The 18,377-nt window shown below is 41.8% G+C and overlaps 1 protein-coding gene across 1 annotated transcript in view; it reads left to right on the top strand.

Annotated features, from left to right (window-relative positions):
- The window catches only part of cryl1 (crystallin, lambda 1), a 30,235-nt gene that overhangs the window by 4,039 nt on the left and 7,819 nt on the right, over nt 1–18,377 (top strand). Inside the window, exons 3-6 of the mRNA XM_080456645.1 lie at nt 826–952; nt 4,863–5,024; nt 6,461–6,556; nt 9,017–9,115. Of these exons, the coding sequence (XP_080312771.1) occupies nt 826–952; nt 4,863–5,024; nt 6,461–6,556; nt 9,017–9,115 (484 nt within the window). The remainder of the gene's footprint in view (nt 1–825; nt 953–4,862; nt 5,025–6,460; nt 6,557–9,016; nt 9,116–18,377) is intronic.

Below are 18,377 nucleotides of genomic sequence, written 5' to 3'. Positions count from 1 at the left end.
AGATGGGGATGCCAGGTAAAAAATGGGTAAAATATATTTTTAGGATCTAGAATTTGCTCTGTATTGGGAAATGCACCACCGTAAAGAAAACATCACATGGATGCACCTGGGAAGAAAATTGGGCTGTAATTAGTACAAGCATACCTCAGTTTTGGGTTTGGTATGTCTGGTAAACATGTCATGGTTTTGCAAGTTCATTGTGTTTGCCAGACCCAAGGGGTCGGGCTTACATGAGGCTTTGTACCTGTTTCGTCCATACATGGGCATGGTCACTTTGTCCTCCGGCCCCAGCCAAAAAAAAGTCTGTCACTTTGTCCTCCGGCCCCATTCAAAAAAAATTCTGTCCCCCAAAAAAGTCTGTCCATACATGGGCATAGAAGGGACACACGTCGTGCGAAGCCCGGCCATTCAGATTTCCCCCTTTCGTCCCCTTTCGTCACGAACTATTCATGACATCATTATTATGTCACAAGTATGTAATTAAGTAAAGCTCATCAACCACTTATAAAGTGGTTTGTAGGTGTGTTACATACTAGGACTTCATTCTGGGTCTGGCAGAACCAGGTCTCCTGGTCTTGTTTATTGTCAGGTGCTAAAGTTTTCCTCATATTTGACAGCTCACTGACTTTGGGGAGTGTTGTTTGTGTGCGTGCATGCGCGTGTTTACTTCATTTTACTGTAATTCTATGATCTCTAAATTAACTGCATAGATGAATGAATAATCCAAAAATAAATAATTCACCGCTTATTAGATCAGTAAAATAATGATTAGGTGCAGCATTTGTAATGCATGCCACTAACCTTTCTCCTTGTGTTTTGAACCAGGAAGCAGCTGGGGGAGTTAGAGGACGCACACATGTTGAGAGGAGAGCTGAGTGCAGCAGAGCAGATAGCTTTAATGAGCAGTCATGATGACCTGGCACAAGCACTAGAGGGCGCCTTCTTTGTCCAGGTACCAAATGGAGACGACTACAGTGTAGACCAGTGGTTCTCAAACTGTTTAATTTCAAGGACCCTTGTTACTCTGAGAACGTACAAATGGAACCAAATGAACCATTTGGTTCCATTTGTTCACTCTCAGAGTTACAGACCGGTTCCTCAAGGAACCCTGAGGGTCCCTGGACCCCACTTTGAGAACCACTGGTATAGACCAATCAGAATGTTTGAATGTTTGTAAATAAACGGGTATTTCTGGGTAGAATGTCTATGGACGTTTTCACAATATAAGATAAAGTGTCCAGAACATTAGCTATGTCTAGTCTGCCAACCTGTGGATATTTATAGCAAAATACTGTAATATATTTCTAGTAATAGTCAATAACAATATCATAAGTGTCCTGTTCTTCCAGAAATAAGGTTAATGATTATGAATAATACTGCTCCAATGCAACGCTGCCAGAGTTATCTACCCGGAAATACATTTTTGGTTGTGGTGCTGTCATGATGATTCAGTCTATTACCTGACACCAGTGTGTGCACTCTCATTATCCCCATCAGGAGATCATGCACTTGTGAGCTTGTTGATCTGCTATTTTTGGCGAAGGTATTTAGTGTGTAGAGCAAAAACGGGAGGTGACCTAGTATAGAGCCCAAGGGGAGTCCAGTTTAAGTGGTTTTGGGTTAATTGTCACGACTTAAAGAAAATGTCATGTTTCAAGGAAACACCCCATAGCGTGCAGAAGTGAGATCTGTTCATTTGAAAGGTTTGAAGAAGCCCCATATATAGAAATTATAAACTCAAGTCACTATTCATTTTCATGATGAATCATTGTCATTGTCAGTAATTGTTTTTTAAATAAGGGAGGACATTTTCTTAACAACTTAAGCCCTATATAGTTTGTCATAACAAATAACAATAGCCACTGGGGTTAATGTGCATTTATAATAAATTGTAAAATTGTGATGTTATCACATAAATATCCAACATATCAGACTCAGACAGTCAAAAAGGAAATGCATTTTAGAGAGCAAAAACAGGAGATGGCCTAGTATAGAGCCCTTGGGGGCTTCAGTCTGACCAGAAGCAGTGATAAAACACCAGATATATCCCCACAGGCCATAAAAGTGAATGACTGGAGGGGGGATATCAAAAGCAGAGTCATGGATCCCCCCCATCCAACACAACAACAGGCAGATATTTCCTGTGAAGAAGGCACAGGAGTATAGAGGGTGTTTGACAGGAGACACATGGTGGCTGAAACCATTAGACCATGATTTAGCCTCCAGTCACTCATCACGTCTCTGCTACGCTTAGCAGTCAAACACACATTCTTACAATGGACACTCACGATGACAACACACACACACAGTCACACACACGCTTATCTTGTTTTGGTTCCGGTCAGCGCACGTCCACACGCAAACATATACACTTGCATGCACAAGTGCACGCGCACACACACACACACACACGCACGCACGCACGCGCGCGCACACACACACACTGCACACTGGACACTTGACACTCACAGTATACAAGCTTATCTTGTCTTACTCACATATGTTGTACACACACACACACACACACACACACACACACACTGGCATACACACAGCACATGCTACAGTAGGAAATAAGGTTTCCAAGCCAAGAAAGCAAATTACACCACTGACTGTGACAAAAAACAGACAATGGTGCTCCTCATGAAGTGAGACAAAGAGAATGATACACACAATGTGAAGGAAAGAAAACATGAAAGAGGAAAACAGAGGAAGAGGAAGTTTAATGAGACAGACAGCTCTAACACGGAGCATAGTGCAGAGAGGCACAAAGTATCAGACATTAGATTAATCATTACAACGGATCGAATTCACTTCAGGCCAAGCACAATGGAGGCTTTATGTGGAAGGTGGAAATATGCAGGCTCTCCCCTTCTCTCAGAGTGTTACAGCCAGCCTGGAAGCACCACGTTTACCTTCCCACTACACTTATGTATTGATCCTTACTTGTTTATATTCTGCTGCTTCCGTGTCTGCAGTGAAAGTGTTCAACCAAACACTCACCAGTGGTTTTCAAACTTTTTGTGCCCGAGGCACACCAAGTGGGCAAGTCAAAATCTAAAGGCACACCGGTATTCATAACTATTTGTGAAAAATAGCCTCTATAACGTGTTATCACTGTAAATGTTTATTTTTTATTTACTAATGCCACATAAAAAGATTAACTACTTAATACTGATATATATATACTTTTTTGTATGGTTGTATATTTTGCAATAATAACGTGATGCTTTTGTGTGACGCTGTAGTATGATCAAGTAGGGCATTCATTTGCGGAAAAAAACAAAAGTTAGAATATGGCGATACAGTAGGAGGTTTCTGCCTGACAGCAATGATTAAAAATTGATTTATATGTTGGTTTTGATCTGTTCACGCTGTTACTTTGAGGTGCATCACATATTTGGTGTGTGACTGTGTGTTAGGTATTCAACTTGCTCAGCCAGTTGTTTTAGTTGGAAGTCATCTTGTCAACTCGTCGCTCCAAAACGCGTTAACAAGGAACGAGACCTTGTGCAGGCACTCCCTCCTAAAAACACTAGGATGTTTTTATTGCTCGATACGGCGTCACAATAAAAACAATTGAAAGTACAGTACAAAGCCAGCGGCCTTTGGCTGCTAAACCGAAGCTGCTTATTATCTGTGTGTCTTTTTATGCAGCGAGAAGAACAATCGACCAGTGATGACGTTGATTTGTGTCAAGAGAGAATAGACAATAGACATGATGTTTAATTTTTTTTCTTTATGATAAGAAGGAGTTGAAAAAGTCTGCTGAATTAATTTAACCACTTGAACCCTATTGTCCCTATTCTGGGACGAATATTCGACAAAAATAGCAGGTCTACCACCTAGATCAGCTATTTTCTGCAAAGATATTTATTATACAGCTAAACAGGAGGGGGCCTAATATAGAGCCCTGGGGGACATCGTTCAACCAAGTATTGCCTATAGGATTTAAGTGGTTAATTTCCATGACCTGTTCAATGTGATCTTGTTAGCTTCTTTGTCCCGCCTGTGGTCCTGCCCCTATCCACGCCCATTGGTTGCTGTTGCTTGGTTGGACAAAAATCCACTACCATAGGAAAAATACATATTGACGTATTTGAAACTTGTCCTCAGTGAAAAGGAGCATCTCGAGTGCAGTATAGTGACTGGAGACGACATGTTTTCTTTCCAAAAACTTGATATTTTTATAATTTTAACAAACTCAGCATAAGCAACCAGAAGGAGGCGGAACAAGGCGGAAGGAGCCTGCTAGTTGGTCGGTCAGGGACCAATCAGAAGGCTGACAAAGGTTCTCAACCACATACTGTAAAGCAATCGTTCTCAACCTTTTCAGGCCGCGGCGGGAACCCCCCAAATAATCCATTTTGAACTGGGGACCCCCCACCCTGACAAGCACTTGGAATTGTGGTAGTTGAGGCGTTAAATGTAGTTTAGTACTTTTTTTAAATCAGTCTCTTTCTTATATTATTTGACAATTTGGCCAATGTTTGACCAGTTTTTATAATTTAGTATAGTTTGTGGATTACTTTTGATGCAGTAATGGTCTTTTTATCATGTGGGGTGGGGGGGGTCCCGACCCACAGGTTGAGCAAAAATAGGAAAACATTCATAAAAAAGCCAATGTAAGCTTACAATGCATCACTTTGCTTGCGGCGGACAAAAAGAATGTAAGAAAAATAATGTTCTTACATTTTATTCTTGAAGCAATAACGTTTGTTTCAGCATTTTAAGATGGCGAATAATCCCTATATTCACTAACAATGTTATCCTATTGATGCTCTATGTATGAAATGAATGTTGAATTTGTTACACGTCTTAAAATGACCTAAAAGAACAATTTGTGTGTGTGTGTTCTCTAGGAGTCAGTGTTTGAGCAGTTGGAGGCCAAGCAGGGTGTGTTCCAGGCGGTGGAGACTCATGTAGGAGACGATGTCATCCTGAGCAGTTCTACTTCCTGTCTGTTGCCTAGCAACGTCTTCTCTCGGGTCCAGAAGCGGAGTCGTTGCATCATATCTCATCCGGTTGGTACCTGAACCGTTCCCATAAGCCAGTGCTTCTCAAATGTTTTAATTAAACGAACCCCAGTTTAGCTGGAGAACCCCTTCAAGGACTCCTGGGTGTCCCCGGAGCCCACTTTGACAACCACTGCCATAAAATAACAAAAATAAAGCAAAGCACTTCTTTAGTCGCAAGCTTCTGCCCTGACACTCGCGACTAAATGTACCTGCACCGGAAATGCATTTCTTCTTTATTTATGTATTTTAAAGTCGATAGATGCAGTTTCTGGAAATATTGTTGCTGCATTCCAAAATATGATCAACGCTAGGGACCCTGCAGGAATCATTTTGGAGTGGTGCTTCCCTGATTTTGTTTTGAACTGAATTCTGGGAATGGCAGTTCTAACAGACAAAGGAGCTACCTGTGTCACCAAAAGACTACTAAAATGGATGTGTAAGACTTATAGATATTATGGACTTTTTTGTAGACATACCTGTACATGCAAAAACGTCTTCCTGGGCCCCCCGACCTCTCTCCTCACATAGCTGTGAATGAGAAGGTTTGTTTAAGTGTCACCACTTTCTATTCTATTCACATGTAAATAAAGTGACTGCTGAGAGAGTGCTTTATAAATGTGTTTATTTACCCATCCATCACACTGTAGGCGTTCAGCTGATACTCACTGACACCTTAGGTATTTAGTAACTTAACAACAAGTGAGTGAAGGCCTTGGTCATTGACACGTCAACAGACCACTTCACTGTAAAACATGTTCATGTCAAGGACCCCTGAATTGATATGTATTTGTCCTGTAGCGTTTTATATGGCTTTTATACAGTGGTTACTAACACATGTAGGAAGCTAGAAATCTAGTTACACTAGATTTTTAGTGTAGTAGTGTAGAGAAATAAAAGATAATCGAAAAGAGGAGAATACTAGCTCCATGGATGACACAAGGACAGGAGAGGAAAATAGAAAGTCAATGACTGAATCAACTTCAACTTCATTGTCACCTCACAGGTTTACAGGTGTAAAACAGTGGGTGACATATACTGTATTTGCTGTACAATCGTTTGCAGTTTTCAAGAAGGAGGTCAAGAATAATGATAGAAATAAAATAAGGAAACGGATCAGAAAAGACACATATTCCATAATGAGTAAAGTTTATTCAGTACATAAGGTGAATGGTTAAAAGCAAAACATGGCAATGGGAGGCAGTTAATTGCTGGCATCAGATATAGTAACAGCAGAAATAGTAACAGTACATAAGGTGCATAGTGCACCTTCTGCATATTTCCCCCAGTAAAACTGATGTTGTATAGAGTAGAGAGTGCTTCATGGGTAATTACCATTGCAACGAACATGTGACGTGGTCGGATGAAAGTATGTGCAATAATTACAATAGTTATTATTACTGTTACCTTTTGCGTAGTCATGCTTATTGTTCCGCTGCTAACAGGTGAACCCGCCCTATTATGTCAAACTGGTGGAGCTGGTGCCCCACCCGGAGACTGCCTCCACCGTCATGGACACCTCCTACGCCCTGATGACCAAGGTAGGGATCCCAAAACTATGGCTTGTCTTCTCTGCATGGAAGATCCTTTATCACAGTGGTTTTTCAAACGTTTTAATGTCAAGGTCCCCCAAATTAACCAGCTCAGTGGCCTTGCGGTTAGAGTGTCTTGCCCTGATACTGGGAGGTCGGGGTTCGATTCCCGGCTGGGTCATACCAAAGACTCCGTCAACCAAAGTCCCCGTGACATACTAGCGTCATGTCCAGGGGTTGTACTTGTTCATCAAGCCGCCTCACGCTACAGAAACGGGACAGAGGCTCAGCAAGGCTTACTTATTTACCCCAAAATTAAAATGTATTTCGCCACGGAACAACATCCGACACTATTTAGTGCCAGGGACCGCCCCATACAAGATTTGTGTTGTTGAGATATTTCAAAAAAAATATGCCAAATCCTTTTTGAAAATAGCAGATCTGCACGCTCACAACACGTTGCGTCGCAAGCTTGTAGATCAGCTATTTTAGTAATTATGTATATAGGGTTAAAGTGGTTAAATTGATTTTGATGCAATATTAACACATTTTGCTGGGGACCCCCCCCCCCCCAGCTTAGAACCTCCCCAAGGATCCCTGGGGGTCCCCACTTTGAGAACCACTGCTTCATCAATCATGTCAGGCCTCTATTCTGTACTGATAGAGATGTCAGGAGTGTTGTTGAAGTTACGAACACAAAGGTAGAGAATGTTACGGCTGAGTCGTAACAGGAATGTTTGGAAAGTCTTGCAAATGTTGCATCAGGTGATTTTCATTAATTGGTCCACCGGGGGGAGGCAGTAATGAGCTGCCTGGACTAGTGTTTGGTTCTTTCTGCCCTCCCTCGTATATCATGGTACAGCACTTCTGTAAAGCGTGACTTTGTTTCAACTGCATACATACTATATACTGTATATGATGCTAAATAACCCATTAGAGCTTGAAGTTACATCACTTAACAACAAACACATGTACATGTGCACATGCTTAACTGCAGGGCTTACACAAATTCATATGAATTCAAATGATTTGAGAAATGCAAAACACGCAGAGGACCACTGCGCACAAAGGGGGTTGCAGGATACACAGAAGATTATACTGTATAAGTTAACTAAATGCTTTTTAGACCATTTTACATTTTATTTTCAGTCTTTTTTTAATGTTGATTATTAAAAACGAGAAACAAAATAACACTACAGTGCGTGCCTGCCGGCACAAATTGCAGTTCAGCAAGTTCAGTTCATGTCATTTGGGAACCCACTTCAAGTAAGTGCGTGCCTGCCGGCACAAATTGCAGTTCAGCAAGTTCAGTTCATGTCATTTGGGAACCCACTTCGAGTAATGAGCAATATCTACTGTAAATGATCAATAACTACTGTAAATTATCAAAAGCTAGAATGTTTTGAAAACTGGGCGTAGCAACAGTGCATAAAGTACTCACCATTATTTGAAGGGCACTCTCGCCTTGCGCTCTGCAAAGTTATCCGCGATGATATTTATATCCCACAAACTAACAAATCCACAAGTTATGAATCTGTGTTTACATGCCACTGCAAATGCTCACGGACATACAGAGCTGTTTGGGGGGAAAAAATAGGGTAGGCCAAATGGCCTTTTATGCCTTAATGGCGTCAAAATAATTAGTGGCGATAAAATAACATTGCGTTAATGCGTTATTAGCACTAACTTTGACAGCTGTATACACTCATATTCATCACATACCCAGGCTTTATTTGTCATGGGTGATAAGCTAGTGCTGATTGGTCAGCTTCCATATAAACATGGATCACACCGGTCTGCCAGACACAGTTGCTGTGGATTGGATTGGTTGAATGAATTCACAGCCGAGGTGACACCGGAGTTTATCCAAAGCACAGAGACGAAAACAGCCATCTTGGTTTATTACAGAATCGTTGCGTGCCAACGAAGCTGAAGCACTCCAGCAACACACCCTTCCGTGTTCTGAACCAACTCTCTCACCACGCTTTTGGGGAATCCTAGACTGTACATTTTCATTTGCTAGGGCAGTTCTTAGTCAACAGTAATGTTAACCCCTGAAATGCGGCATTCAGTTTACACACGCACACGCACACACACACTCAAAGGACCACAATGGAAATGAGCTCTCGAGCTTTATTGCGTTATCTTGTTGACAGAAACGTACAAATATATGTTTATGTATATCCATTCTGTCAATGAATATGTCAATCAGTCAATCAATCAAATCACAATAACCCTGACATCCCTATTCTTTCATAATTTTCAAAAATAACGAAAATAGCAGATCTGATAAGCTCACCACATGTGTTATTGCACGTTGCCAGGTTGTATATAAGCAATTTTCACTATTTGTCATACGACAAAGTATAATATAAATGGTTAATCTGTTAATTTAAATTGTTGATCAAATGCTATGTTTTCACTGTCTCTTGGTATGTGATACAAATAATCATGTGTGTCTGTGTTCAGGTTGGCCAAGCACCTGTTCGTCTGAAGAAGGAAATCGACGGCTTTGCCCTCAACAGAGTTCAGTATGCCATTATAGCAGAGTCCTGGAGACTGGTTCAGGTGAGTTTTGTGTGTGTGTGTGTGTGTGTGTGTGTGTGTGTGTGTGTGTGTGTGTGTGTGTGTGTGTGTGTGTGTGTGTGTGTGTGTGTGTGTGTGTGTGTGTGTGTGTGTGTGTGTGTGTGTGTGTGTGTGTGTGTGTGTGTGTGTGTGTGTGTGTGTGTGTGTGTGTGTGTGTGTGTGATTGTTAAATCTTGTGTACAGGCACATAAGAACATGTGTGTTCCTCAAACATTGTTTCCTCAGACATTGTAGCAGCAATGATATAATAATAATCAACACATTCAACAACAGTGAAATAATAAAACAAAGGATTCATCAGAATCATCAAGACAGTTTGTCTGTTGGTCCTAGCGTTTAAGGGTCTTGAAGTTACTGTGTGCAATGTTCTCACTCCTGCGTACGTGCGTCCGTGCTTGTGTACACCATATGCAGCCCAGCCTCAGTATTGTTTTTGGCAAGCCTGGAAAACATCTCAAGGTTTTGCAATTGGTTCTGTTTTTATTAACGTCAATTAATGTCAGGTATTAACCTTTTTGAATTTGACAGGTCACTGACTTTCAGTGCAGGTGTAATTCAAGGACATTGTTAGTGTGCATGGGTGCGTGCATGTGTGAGTGTGCGTGTGTACTGGAGACACTAACACTAGGCGTGGACGTACAGTATACTACTGTATGTATTCATGTCAGTCCGTCGTGTGTCATGAACTGCCGTACTGATGGCTCTGTAATGGATGCAGAAGGAGGAAATCTACCGTCAACCTGTCTCCACTATTACTGTACCTCCGCAGTCCCCCTCCAAACTGGAGTACAATGACAGTAAACATGCTTCAAGATCCATTACACAATCACTCATGGAGGATATGATGATTATGATGATGATGATTATGATGACTATGAGGGCCGGAAACTTAACGTGAGATGTGCTACCACTTAAGCCCCATATAAGTTGTTGTATGATGATGAAAAGCGAAAATAGCCGATCTACAAGCTCACAACACGTCACGATGTCATGAGCATATTTTTTATAAAGTAAAAAATACATGTATAGTAAAGTAAAAGTACCTCAAATTTTACTTTTTACTTAACTTTTTTTTACCACTTAATGTTTTTTATGGCTTTTATGCCTTTATTGATAGGATAGGATAGTAGGCTGACAGGAAATGGGGAGAGAGACGGGGGGTGACATGCAGCAAAGGCCGTCGGGATCGGGACTCGAACCCGCGACTCGCTGTCATGCTACGCCAGCGGTGCAGGCCATAGATACGTAGTTGACCGGATTCCCAGAGGGTTCCCCTCCTTTTTTAGGGTAGACAACATTTGAGGTACAGTACTAGTATCTTTTTTTTACTCTTAATCCCCTCGTTCTTTGAATGTGTGGAAGTGTGCTTTGTAGCTTGTTGTCCCCTTTGATCTATAGGCTGTTGAAGAGATTACTTTGTGATTAAGTCTGAAATGAATTGGCTCAGTCCAGTAGTAGAGAGTGAGGTATTGAGCCAATGAAATGTCATCATTCATCCGGGGACAGGAACAGAGAGAGGCTTTAATGGACCCAATTTAGGGCTTATATCAATCAGTACACTCTCACTCTCTCTCTCTGCGCTCGCTCACTCTCTCTCTCTCTCTCTCTCTCTCTCTCTCTCTCTGCGCTTGCTCTCTCTCTCGCTCTCTCTCTCTCTCTCTCATTCTCTTTGCCACCCTCTTTCTCTCTCCATCTTTCTCTCCCCATCCGTGTTCTCACTCGCTATGTCTGCCTCTGTATCTTTCTCTTAGATGGATTTATTAATCATGTGCGGGTAATTGAATTGTCATGGCATTACACCAGTTATTTAACACAGGATAGGTGAATAAAAAGAGATATAGCCAGGAATAACAAATGATACTAATAGTAGAAGATAAAAAGTACAAGTACCAGGTTTTCCAATAAGTGTAGTCAATGTGCACTAACGGTATAGTAACAGTGTATTAACCCCAGTCAAGTCAGTGTGGATAGTGAGGACTATACAATCTATGCCCAGTAAAATTCTGCGTATAAAATATACTGTATGTATTGATGTGAGGGCCGCATAGTGGCCCGAACCTCTAGTATATATAGTCTAACTGTACATACAGTATGGAATAGAAATGCAAGTGAAGAGAAAAACAAACTGTAGTCCGAGAGCAAAAGGCGCCAGAGTCATGGGTCTCTGTCTCTGTCTCTCTCTGTCTGTCTCTCTCTCTCTCTCTCTCTCTCTCTCTCTCTCTCTCTCTTTGACATTTAACGCAACAGTAATGGAGGCTTTGGAACCCCTCTGTTGATACAGCGTCTCTTCTCTCCATGTCCTTTGTGACAGAGATGCGTAATAAAAACGTCTCCTTTCAGCTCGGTCGAGGACATTGTGTCCTCAGAGCGGCCGATACTGTACACCCGAGATATAGTGTGTCCCAAACCCTTTCTCACAGAACCGAGACACACACGCACGCACACACACAAACACACAAAACATCAACCTGCGTGACTGACTTAAGCCCTTTGCTCCAACCTACATAGTTACACGCTTAGACACATACATGCTTACACATACAAGGCACCTGCATAGTGGCACAACACACACGCACACATACACTGACAAACTGTCCATGAACACATACTCAACCACACACACACACACACACACACACACACACACGCGCACGCACGCGTGTATGCGCACACAAGCACCGAAGTCCTATAATACTATTCCCATCAGAGATGCACACAAAGAGGGCTGTGTTAGGCTGCAGGGACACTTTAATGGCCACCAAGCCTCCCAATCAGTCAGACAGAAGGCTGTTTTCATTGCACTGATTGTTGTTTACAGAGAACTTAAACTCTCCAATCATCACAGGAGATGTCACTCATTAAGGCACAGCCCTATCAGTCAGCACCCCCATTCACCTCTCTAACATAATTGGTTACTGACAAAGGTGATAGTCTAATATGGTGCTCCGGTGGTTCAACCAATCGCTGCACTGAGCACAGAATTGGCATGTTCTGGGTTATTTTTGCATAACTGTTATAATCGTTAAAATCATTTCCATGTTAAAAAATGTTCATACTTTTTAAAATATTTTTTAAGAATAGCGGAAATAGCCGATCTACAAGCATACAACGTTATATGCTTGTACTATTCTGCTATTTTTCCGCTATTTGTCCAACTATATCCGCAATTTTTGAAGATCTCCAAAAGTTTAAAGTTATTAAATATGATTTATTTTTATATTATACGTATTTGTCACATCTGCTCTGTGAAATGTTTGTTTACAAAGCCTAAAAGCAAAACAGAAATGTACACACAATTAAATTGTTATTCGCAATTATTTGTGCAATTCATCGTCAAGTAAAATGTCCTAAACGTGACAACTCTAGTTCTGGGCTCCGGGGTCCAGCTCAGGTGCTGGGAGTGACACGTGTCTATGTCCATGCTCTTAAACTTACCTACACTGACCTGAATGACATATCACTGAGGGTTTTCTTTGAACTCTCTTTGGAATGTTTCTGGTGTGTTACAGAATATAGTTGCCTGGGCAGCGGCTCCATTTGATTCTACTGTACCATCAATTATACTGAAAATATTCCTTCAAAGCAGCATATGGACAGACGGATGAATAAAACGTGCACGTGAGAACAAGAAAGATCACCAACCACCCCCCACCCCCCCGTTGACCAGCAAATCGCAGCTTGCTGTGATTTACTGGAACTGTTGGCACAGTTGGAATGCATCTCTGTATGTACTGTAACTGCTCCTTGTATGGCCCTTGACGTTTTTTTCCAGTGTATTCGTCACTGGTTCAGTTCATTGGAGAGCCAAGTGGGTTCCTCATTCAAGTGCTTGTGAGCCAAGACAGCAGAGGCCAGATTTATGGGTCCGATGCCGATACCGATTTTCAAGAGTCCGAGACCACCGATTGACAATGTTTTGACTGACATTTTGTCAAAAAGTGCTCAATCAATTCTGATCAATTTGAAAAACTTGATACATATATATATATATATATATATATATATATATATATATATATATATATATATATATATATATATATATATATATATATATATATATATATATATATATATATATATATATATCGGCCAAACCGTTAAAGCAGTTGGGCTCTACTGGAGCAGTCACCGCCAACAGTCACGTTTCAGTGGCCCTCTTGTTACCCAGAAGGCCAGTGTTTTTTTCTGGTTCAGGGAAATGAAGGCAGAGAATGCCCTGTTCCCTGCCCTCCTGTCTGTACACAGAACGGGATGGAGATCTAGCGTAGCGTCCATATGTCCAGCGTGCCATTATTTGTTTCTTCACACGGGTGTGTGGCATACCTCCCTGACATTCCATATCGTCGCTGTCGGGCAGGAACCTTGTATGTGCAAAACATACACTTACTTTTCATGAAATGGAAAAATAACCTAGTGTTTCAATGGATCCAATGTACTGTAGTCATTATTATTTAGACAGAAGTCTTTGTTAATACTATTCATGGTTAAATATTTATAGACTTCACAACTTTCAACCTGGTGTCCCTAATTTGGCCATGTCATTAAAAGTTGTAAAATAAATGAAAACCTTTTTTTTAAAATAGCGAAAATACGCTCTACAAGCTTGTAAATCGTCTATTTTCACCACTTTTGTGTGACGCAATCATACAATGAAGTAAGGCATTAATTTACAAGAAAAACAAAAAGGTGAAATACGGAGATACAAGATTTCTGTCCAACAGCGACCATAGTATTTTTGGATTGCCCCTCGTGCGCTCCTGCTGCAAGACACACGTGAAGCCCAATGAACCCCTGAGCCTGAGGCACTCTTTGGGCCCTAACTGACAAAAATGCCACCTTACTGTTACCGTCGAAACACTTTGACCTGAGTGCAGCTGAAAGCGAGTTTGTCTGCAGCCTGTTGGAACTTAGTTGTTGTTTTCTTGTCTTGCAGCATAGCTGTCCTCAACCAAACTGAGCTAAACCAAGTTGTGTTTCGATGCTCTATTTTGCCTCTGCTATTTACACCGTTCTCACATACTGTAAGTACTGTAAATGAACGCATAAATGAATGTTTCTCAAAAGCAGGAACAAGGGTTTTATTTACACTGTCACAATCCTGTGAAAACCACAAACTAAACAGAAGGAAACGTTTGGAAAAGAGGAAAGCAAGTTCATAGTTTTACAGCTGTTAACTATGTTGAAATTGAAACAAACCAGTGATCTTGCATGAACAGGAAAGACTTGAGCTGTCACATGCAGGACCTACAGCTCATAAACAGGTATGAAGCAGTCTGTCTTCCCCAGCCACCATTCATCTTGCTGTATAGCAGCCTGATATGTCACAATAAATGTCTGTTTTGTTTTTATAGCGTGGCTCGCCATGCACACTGCCAGTAGGCCACAGTAGTTTCACATACTGTATTTCTAATACTTTTTGAAATATTTAACTTTAAGTCGACAATGGAAGTCAATGGGGCTCTGATCGGACTGAAACCTTGCCCAAATTTGGAGTCATACATCATAGATATGTCATACTGTTGGTGACTGACGTCACAGGCTGGACATGTAAAGTCTGATCTCTGTATTGGAACCATGCCGTTCCCAATGTGGATCCTGAGCTCCACATGGGACACTTCTGGATTGAATAGTTTTCATACTAAGTAATAGCTTGTGAATTAGGCTGTTGAATAATCATTTGATTAATATGATATGATTTCAATCTATCAAACTATTAAAGAATGTATGTGAATATAAGCCTAATTTGCGCATAAAAAAATATCTCTGAGCCTTTAAGGCTCGTTACCTGACTCTCACAATGCATCACATCAGGCTGTGTTATTCTGAGCTTTTAAATCTGTTTGTTGTGTGTTTTTTGGGCGGTGAAACCGCCCCTATAAGTGAGGTTTGGACATTTGGTTAGCTTTTTAAGCCGGTTTAATAACCCTGCCTCTCCTTTTTAAACTTGTTTTTAAACATGTTTTAAACCTGTTTTACACTTTTTAATTATCTTCCAAATGGTTTTCTTTATCTTGTTTTATTATGTACTGTAGCACTTTGAGGTTTGTTTCAAATGTAAAGTGCAATACAAATAAAATGTATTATTATTAACGGTCTCCCCTGCCGGCTTCACACATGCAAACACGACCAATTCCGTTCGTTTGAACGCCCGGCCAAGCCAAAGGCACAGAATTGAACGTCAGTCTCCACAGTGGTGGGCGGCTATTCTAAACAGTGTTAAAAAGCTGGTTTAAAATAAATTTTAATTTAACTTGTGTTAAAGTGTGTGTGTGTGTGTGTGTGTGTGTGTCTCTCTCTCTCTCTCTCTCTGTGTTTGTATGTACACTTGCTCATAACATTCACGTGCGTGCACATACACACACAAATACATAAACAAACTAGAAAAAGTGCTCCTCGGAGCACAGGTCTCCGCCAGGTCAGGTACGTTATTGTGACCTCCTGGTGGCGCTATAATAGGCCAATGTGAAAAGGGTGCCATTTATTCTTAGGTCGTTCACGGCAATCGGACACTGCATTCATGATTTGAGGCATTTTGTTCCAAAAATGTGTTTTGCTAAATTAGACCTGCTGGTGGCGCTATAACAGGCCAATGTGAAAAAGGGTGGCATTTCTTCCTTGGCCTAGTGGGAATGTGTCTGTGAAATTTCACGGAAATCGCAAGCTGCGTTCATGATTTGAGGCATTTTGATCAAAACGGACCAATCCTGCAAATTTTGGAAGCGAACCTTAGCCAATGAGGATGGAATATGGGAAATCGGACAGATCCGTGTTGATCACATGACTATAGAGATACTGTGTACCGATTTGCATGATGGATAAAATCTGTAGGAGTAATGTAAAAAAAATGGGTTTTGCACAAATCGGCATCCAGGTGGCGCTATAATAGGCCCATGTGAAAAATTTGAGGCAGAGGTTCTGAATTGGCATCCAGGGAGTGTGTGTGCACAGTTTCGCAGTGACCGGGCCAACGGTTCCGGAGATTAGCTGCTAACACACAGACAGGACGGACACACGGACGGACGGACGGACGGAGGGTAAAACATACTCTCTCGCCAAGCCTTTCGGCCTGGCGGAGACAATGAGATAAAGGTGCGCTTCCTCTCACCTCGTTTGCTGTGAATGTTCAGCTTCAATCAAGTCTTTGTAAACTAGAAATACTGCATTGTTTTTACAGTCTGCCTCCGCCAACCAGTAAACATAATGCTTCCAGCCACAGCTGTCCACTGGTGGAGGCCTACAAATCCAAAATACAATCGGCACGATCAAAACAGTACAATTCTTACTGTTTTACGTGTTTTATGTATATAGGTTTTGAAATCATGGAAAGACTTGGCATTGAACAGCATTTGAAATTCCCAACTCATAACAGTGGTTCCTTACTAGACCATGTGTATAGCAAACAAAAGTAAAAACTACAGTGTCCATGATGTGATTTGGGTTGCTGTTCTATAAACAAAAGCTATGTTCACTCTAGCGACCCAATTCAGATTTTTGGACTATCCCGATTGGAGTCAGGTGGTTTTATCAAGTCAGAGTACAAGTTAGTTTTTACATAAAAAAATATCTTTCCAGAACACAATAAGTTCTTCCTGGGTGTGACAGGAAGAACTTGTGATGTGATGTAACAGTTTGGAATAAAGCCTGTTCCGGTTTGTCCAAGATCTTACTTTGATGTCAGGTCAAAGTCATACAACTGACCTCATTCTGCTCCAGGGCTTATCCATAGCTGTGAGCCATGAGTAGAACCAGTAGACAGTCACTGTCTACTATGTATCTACTATGTACTCCAGTCTTGCTTTCCCATAGAGCACCAAAGTCTGACGTAATTCACGCATTCTACCTGGGTCACGGTCCCCCCCCCATTCTGAATTCCCATAGACGTGTTTAATATCATGGCATATAGAACTGTGTTCAAAAATAAACAAATGAGCCCGGCGGCTTCACTCATATGGGTATGAAGCATCAACTGACGGTGAGAAATCGCTAGTTTTACCGCCACCTAATTTTTTTAAAGTCGCCAGAAACGGACTGTATCAAATATGAGTGACTGACTATCATAAACAGTTCAGAGACACCTCCCTGACAATACCGCCGGGACAGTTTGTTTCTTTTTGGACCACAATTCTTATATGAGACGATGCAATGATGACCCAATGTTATTTTCCATAGAGAAAAACTTTGGTGACCCAGGGGATGAGCGAGTGACATCCGGACTTCGGTACTGAACTACTCTATTGTCTTTGATTTTGCCAGACATCTCGTACACATATCTGAAGGGAGTAATGTTAATTGTGGCTGTCTTTCATTTAGGTGTTTCTATGTGCCAGTATGGACAGATCCTGTACAGTTAACTTCATGCTGGCCCACAGAAAGACCTAAATGAAACACACCCACAACATTATAACTTTCAGCTGCGTTTACCTGTCAGATTGTCTGCTGTGTGAAGAGTCCATTGCCAACTTGACTAGCAATCAGTAGTAAGGAGTACAAAAGTCATATACTGCAGACTGTACTACAATACTGTGATTGTATCAAGAGACGAGCATCAGGTAGCCGAACAGGACCGATTAGCGAGAAGCAGACGGGTATAAGCAATACATTTTAATCCATATTCCCTGAAATTTGGCAACTTTGTAACAAATTTACGTGAAACTGGCTTGCTTGTTTAAAACTGCTGCAGTGCCATTACTACAGTTACCTAGGGTCTTACAAAAGACAGGGTCCACCAAACACTCACTCGCGTATAAAGCCGCTTACATAACACAGACCCTAACCCCCCCCCCCCCCCCCCCCCCCCCCAACAACCACACACACACACACACACAGCCCTGTCTGTCCTTTGAGTCAGGGCCAGCGTTGGAAAGCAGAGCGGCTGAGAAAGCAGCCATTTGCCCCGTTGCGATTACAGAGGAAGAACCCCCTTTTCACCCGTTCCTCAACCCCCCCCAGCTCGCCACAGAGGGGTTGGGGGGACACCGTCCCGCAACGGTCAGATAACGGGGCCGTTGTTGGACGCCATACGCAAACAAAGACAACCCTGTCCCCCCTCCCCTCTGTGCTCTCGTTCGCCCTGCTCTGCGTATCTGTGTCCGAGCTTTGATTTCCTCCCTCGCACGGCCAACAAGTATCTGTAGCTCCCCCCAGAAATCTGAGCATCCAGCCCAGGTTGGCCCAGGCCTTGCTGGCAGCACCTCACGCTTCTCTCTCTCTCTCTCTCTCTCTCTCTCTGTCTCTCTCTGTC

Source organism: Gymnoscopelus braueri (assembly GCF_963280865.1).
Source record: "Gymnoscopelus braueri genome assembly, chromosome: 18".
In the NCBI taxonomy this organism is placed as follows: Eukaryota; Metazoa; Chordata; class Actinopteri; order Myctophiformes; family Myctophidae; genus Gymnoscopelus; species Gymnoscopelus braueri.
The sequence above is the reverse complement of the archived record's forward strand: the minus strand, read 5'-3'. Positions and strand labels throughout refer to the sequence as shown.